General features: G+C 45.5%; 1 protein-coding gene across 4 annotated transcripts in view; it reads right to left on the minus strand.

Annotated features, from left to right (window-relative positions):
• LOC139228568 (phospholipid phosphatase 2-like) overlaps window positions 1-6,010 on the minus strand; it is a 119,334-nt gene extending 113,324 nt beyond the window's left edge. The window contains exons 1-2 of one of the 4 annotated variants that reach the window (XM_070859694.1): window positions 5,742-5,829; window positions 5,497-5,598 (exon numbers count right to left, since the gene is read on the minus strand). In XM_070859694.1, the coding sequence (XP_070715795.1) occupies window positions 5,497-5,551 (55 nt within the window). In that variant the 5' untranslated portion in view covers window positions 5,552-5,598; window positions 5,742-5,829. Of the gene's footprint in view, window positions 1-5,496 lie in introns of all 4 variants that reach the window. The other 3 variants (XM_070859697.1, XM_070859695.1, XM_070859696.1) reach the window with 3 other exon arrangements.
• Window positions 6,011-6,381: the final 371 nt, after the last annotated feature.

Raw genomic sequence — 6,381 nt, forward strand, 5'->3', positions numbered from 1 at the left:
CCTATGACTTTAATGTCCTTTCTATAATGGGGTGCCCAAAACTGCTCACCGTGGCTTAACCATTGTCTTTTGCTACTTCAGAATGATTTCTTTATTCTTGTACTCTCTGCCCCGATTTGTCACGCAACATTGAAACATTGTGGCGTAAATGGTATTTAGTTTGTTCCAGCAATTGGATACTAGCACAGCTTAAAAAAAATTAGCAATGCCGGGTAATCAGACCACATGACTATCGATTACCCCTTGTAAGGGATCTATCGAGAGAGTTTAGTGAATCTGCTGCAAGACTATAGACTATAGACCAGTTAGCCTAACATCTGTGGCTGGGAAAATGTTGGAGTCCATTATTAAAGAAGCAGTAGCAGGACATTTGGAAAAGCAAAATTCGGTCAGGTAGAGTCAGCATGGATTTATGAAGGGGAAGTCATGATTGACAAATTTGCTGGAATTATGAGGATTTAACAAGCAGGCTTGATAAAGGGGAACCAGTGGATGTGGTGTATTTGGACTTCCAGAAGGCATTTGACAAGGTGCCACATAAAATGTTACTGCACAAGATCACGGGGTTGGGGGGCAATTTATTAGCATGGCTAGAGGATTAGCTAACAAACAGAAAACAGAGTCGGGATAAATGTTCATTCTCGGGTTGGCAATCAGTAACTAGTGGTGTACCGCAGGGATCAGTACTGGGGCCCCAACTATTTACAATCTATATTAACGACTTGGAAGAAGGGACCGAGTGTAACGTAGTCAAGTTTGCTGACGATACAAAGATGGGAGGATAAGCAATGTGCGAGGAGGACACAAAAAATCTGCAAAAGGACATAGACAGGCTAAGTGAGTGGGCAAAAAATTTGGCAGATGGGAGTATAATGTTGGAAAGGGTGAGGTCATGCATTTTGGCAGAAAAAAATCAAAGAACAAGTTATTATTTAAATGGAGAGAGGCTGCAGTACAGCGGGCCCTGGGGGTATTTGTGCAAGAAACACAAAAGATTAGTATGCAGGTATAGCAAGTGATCAGGAAAGCCAATGAAATCTTGGCCTTTGTCGCAAAGGAGATGGAGTATAAAAGCAGGGAAGTCTTGCTACAGTTGTACAGGACATTGGTGAGGCCACACCTAGAATACTGTGTGCAGTTTTGGTTTCCATATTTACGAAAGGATATACTTGCTTTGGAGTCAGTTCAGAGAAGGTTCACAAGGTTGATTCCGGAGATGAAGGGGTTGTCTTATGAGGAAAGGTTGAGTAGGTTGGGCCTCTACTCATTGGAATTCAGAAGAATGAGAGGTGATCTTATCGAAACGTATAAGATTATGAGGGGGCTTGACAAGGTGGATGCAGAGAGGATGTTTCCACTGATGGGGAAGACTAGAACTAGATAGCATGATCTTAGAATAATGGGCCGCCCATTTAAAACAGAGATGAGAAGAAATTTCTTCTGAGGGTTGTAAATCTGTGGAATTCACTGCCTTAGAGAGCTGTGAAGCTGGGACATTGAATAAATTTAAGACAGAAATAGACAGTTCCTTAAATGATAAGGGTTTATGGGGAGCGGGCAGGGAGGTGGACCCGAGTCCATGCTTGGATCAGCCATGATCGTATTTAATGGCGGAACAGGCTCGAGGGGCCGTATGGCCTACTCCTGCTCCTATTTCTTATGTTTTTATGTAATCAAGAAGGCAGCCTCTGAGCATAAAAAGTCCAGTAGCTCTACGCGAGACACTTCAATACAGGGCACTACAAATTTATTTCCACTTCTAGTAAACTGTGTAGCATCAAATACTCTGGAGTTAGCTGTGTCATTATCCACCGTAACCCTCCCTCAAACCCTCCTACACCAGCAATTAAATGTTTCCATTCCTAATCTTCGTGGGTGAAACTGGGAATTTGTGGGCTATTTTGATCTGCAACAACTAATTGAGTCAGAAAATTCTTACACAAACCCTTGTGAAAGATCCACCGACAAAAAGATACTTTGGAGGTTAGTCGAGGGCAAAGGCAGTCCTTGAAGTAGATGGACTTCCTTCCACCCCCCCCTCCCCCCCTTAAAGTTAGAAACATCCCTGGCCACTATAGATCTTTCTACTTTCAGCGGGCTGTATAGTATGGAAAACTCCGAGGTTAGGTATACCACAGAAAGCTGAACGATATAGCTTCCCCAGAAAAGTGTCATTAACCTCAAGTCTCAACTGGGCCCCCTCTTGCACCAACCTGAATTCTCCACTCCCAGTGGATGAAACGGCCAATCTCTACTCAGCAGCAATTGAGATAGCAAACTCTTGGTCTCACTTGGAGGTTTGAGAGATAAAAAGGAAGAAAGACTTGGATTTATATAGCGCCTTTCACGACCACCAGACATCTCAAAGTACTTTACAGCCAATGAAATACTTTTTGGAGTATAGTCACTGTTGTAATGTAGGAAACGCGGCAGCCAATTTGCGCACACATTCAAGCTTCCACAAACAGCAATGTGATAACGACCAGAAAATCCGTTTTTTTGTTATGTTGATTGAGGGATAAATATTGTCCACGACACCGGGGATAGCACTCCTGCTCTTCTTCAAAATAGTGCCAGGGGATATTTTGTGTCCACTTGAGAGGGCAGACGGGGCCTCGGTTTAATGTCTCATCCGAAAGATGGCACCTCCGACAGCGCAGTACTCCCTCAGCACTGCACTGGAGTGTCAGCCTAGATTTCTTTGTGCTCAAATCCCTGAAGTGGGACTTGAACCCACAACTTTCTGACTCAGAGGCGAGAGTGCTGCCCACTGAGCCACAGCTGACACTTACAAATGTCAAGAGCAGGAGACTCTCATCCCATCTGTCTACATGGGGTTCAAACCCAAGGCCAGACACACAGCTAGATTTCCATTCACGCTTATGTTTATGTGCAACGGACAAGAAAATATGGTGCACGGCACTAATCCTAGTAAACGAGCTGTGAAGACGGGATTGCAAACCTGGTCCCATTAAACACATGTTCCATAACATTGACGTAATAAATAGTTGTGGCTACTATTAAGTATTATTACTGGCTGATTTGCTGCAGCTTCAGGCAAAAATCCAAAATGCCACAAAGGGAAAATAGGCCAAATTAACAAGGCCCAAGTCAGGAGTGCGATGGAATACTCTCCACTTGCCTTGATAGATGCAGCTGCAACAACATTCGAGAAGCTCGACACCATCGAGGGCAAAACAGCCCCCTTGATCGGCAACCCATTCACCACTGGTGCACTGTGGCTGCAGTGCATATTATCTACGGGATGCACTGCAGCAATTCGGCAAGGCTTCTTTGACTGCACCTCCCAGACTCCTATGCGCCTGCTGCCCATGTCCACCTAGAAGGACAAGGCTGCAATGGATGGGAACACCATCACCTCCAAGTTCCCCTCCAAATCACCACCATCCCAAGTTGGGCATATATCTCCATTCCTTCATCATCTCAGGGTCAAAATCCTGGAACTTCCTACCCAACAGCATTGTGGGAGTACCTTCACCACACGGACTGCAGCGGTTCAAAGAGGAGGAACACCACCACCTTTCCTAGGGCAACTGGGGATGGGCAATAAATGCTGGTCTTGCCAGCGACACTCATATCCCATGAACGAATACATAAAATGTCTCTTACCAGTCACTTTTACGGTCAATTTTAGTCATTCAAAAAAAAAAAGACTTGGATTTATATAGTGCCTTTCATGATCACCGGACGTCTCAAAGCGCTTTACAGCCAATGAAGTACTTTTGGAGTGTAGTCACTGTTATAATGTAGGCAACGTGGCAGCCAATTTGCGCACAGGCAAGCTCCTACAAACAGCAATGTGATAATGACCAGATAATGTTTTTTTTGTTATGTTGATTGAGGGATAAATATTGGCCAGGACACCGGGGATAACTCCCCCGCTCTTCTTCAAAATACGTCCACTTGAGGGGGCAGGCAGGGCCTCGGAGAAACTTTTAAAACGTGCCAGTATTAAAGTAGCTTAAGGCCAGTGACGTGACCCCACCCCAACCACAAACATCAAACTGTCACAGTGAAACATCAAGAAATCCATTTCGGTTCTGAGGGTCATTGACCTGAAACGTAAACTGTGTTTCTCTCTCTCCATAGATGCAGCGTGACCTGTTGAGCATTTCCAGCATTTTCTGTTCTTTTTTTAAAATTCAGATTTTCAGCATCGGCAGTGTTTTGCTTTTTGCATTTTATATGGAAATCCACCTCCGCTATTTGAACGGGGGACCCCATGGCAGCTTGCAAAAACGCAAGGGTCTGTCCATGCTGCTGGGTCCTTTATCCGAAAGATGGCACCTCCGACAGTGCAGCCCTCCCGCAGCACTGCACTGGAGTGTCAGCTGAAATTTGAGTGCTCAGGCCCTTGGAGTGGGACTTGAACCCACAACCTTCTGACTCATGCAAGTGTGCTGCCCACTGAGCCAGGATACTGGCGAACTCCTTGCATTGCTTTAGCTGGCATTGCTGCACCCGTTCAATTGTCCGGGCCCTTGTGCAGATCAGATTCCAAAGACCAGCACTGGCAAGGCACTTCCTGGTGACAGGGTCATAGATCTGATTTCCCACAAGTCCATAATTCTATCATGGGCACAAGGAGGCCAGATTTAGTTGTGCAAGCGCCTGTGTTCATGGACACCATGATCCAGGAATCCAACGAAGAAAGTGCCTTTGTATAGCACCTTTCACATCAGGACATCCCAAAGCACTTTACAGTCAACGAAATACATTGGAAGTGTAGTCCGGAGAAATTTTTAAACGTGCCAGTATTAAAGTAGCTTAAGGCCGGTGACGTGACTCCACCCCAACCACAAACATCAAACTGTCACAGCCAAACATCAGGAAATCTATTTCGGTCTGAGGGTCATTGACCTGAAACGTAAACTCTGTTTCTCTCTCGCCATAGATGCAGCGTGACCTGTTGAGTATTTCCAGCATTTTCTGTTCTTTTTTTAAAAAATTCAGATTTCCAGCATCGGCAGCGTTTTGCTTTTTGCTTTTTGCATTTTATAAGGAAATCCGCCTCCGTTATTTGAACGGGGGACCCCATGGCAGCTTGCAAAAACGCAAGGCTCTGTCCACGCTGCTGGGTCCTTTATAATCAAAAAGTACTGCCGAAAGCAGGAGGACCCTGAATCTGCCATCGCCAGCACTCCTGCAGTGCGAGTGCACCTTTAAACAACACATGTGGAGCCACTCCGCCTAACGCCCTGCTGATGGAAGGGGAGGGGGGGTGGGATTCAGAAAACTCTATATTCACCACTTTAGAAGCCTGCAGCATCATCTTTGAACCCTTACACAGAGCGCTCACAACCGGCCCAATCGTCAGTGTTAAGACACGATTAACATTGCAAAGCAAAACAAAAAAAATGCAGGCGAATTTAGAGCGGCGATAGTTACCTATTTTCCACGGATAAGGTGGTTTCAGAAGTTACCAGCAAAGTGGGAAAGCAATTGAAGTGCACGGGAACTTTAAGAGACACTTACCCACAATCACACACAGCACATCCACCAGCACGAAAACATTTCTCTTCTGGAACATCTTGCGAGGGAAACTTTGGAAATTCTCGCTGGTCTTTCTTGAAGTTACTTTTTTACAGTCAGTGTGTGTGCAGATATAAAAAAAAAACACACATACAAGAGACTTAAAGGTGTCGTAACACAACTTCGAAAACGGTACAACAACAAAAAGCCAGCAACCTGAATTTCGAGTTCTTCCGGAATCTAAGTACCTGTCTCGATCTGCAATCCCAGACACTAGTTTGGACTTTTCCCGGTTGCGCTGCGCTTCCTGCTCCCAGCTCCCTTGGTCAGTTACACGGCAGGGGGCTGGACCTGCACAGCGAGGCGGAACATAGCAGATCACGCTGCAACCGCGGCGCTGGCTTTGTTCTCCTCGCCTTCTCTCCCTCACACCCCCCTCAAAAAATAAAATAACTAATGCATTAATGAAACTGCAGTTAAAACCCAGCCACTTCTTGCTCCGATCCAGTGTGTATGTGTTGTGTGTGTGGGGGGGAAAGACTACTTGACGTCAGAGCTGGCGGAGATGCAGGTTCCTCTCGGCAGCAGCCAAGTTGCAATTGTCCATTCGTTCGGTCAAATTATTCTCTCTCTCGCTTTTCGTTCAGCTCCCCTCACCCCAAAACAAACTTTTAAGAAAGCTTGCACAAGTTTCTCCAAGCACTGTCACAATAAGCATTATTTGTGTTGCATAGCGACGTCGTTTACAACGTGTGAATGCTTGCACAACTCAAATGCAGTTCAAAGTCTAAGTGTGGCTTCTCAAAACAGGATTGATTTATGATGACCGTGTTTCAAGCAGTACTTGCCACATGTACCTCTGGAATATGATGTGCCTGCCTGCATTTT

The sequence above is a fragment of the Pristiophorus japonicus genome, chromosome 18 (genome assembly GCF_044704955.1).
Source record: "Pristiophorus japonicus isolate sPriJap1 chromosome 18, sPriJap1.hap1, whole genome shotgun sequence".
Lineage (NCBI taxonomy): Eukaryota > Metazoa > Chordata > Chondrichthyes > Pristiophoridae > Pristiophorus > Pristiophorus japonicus.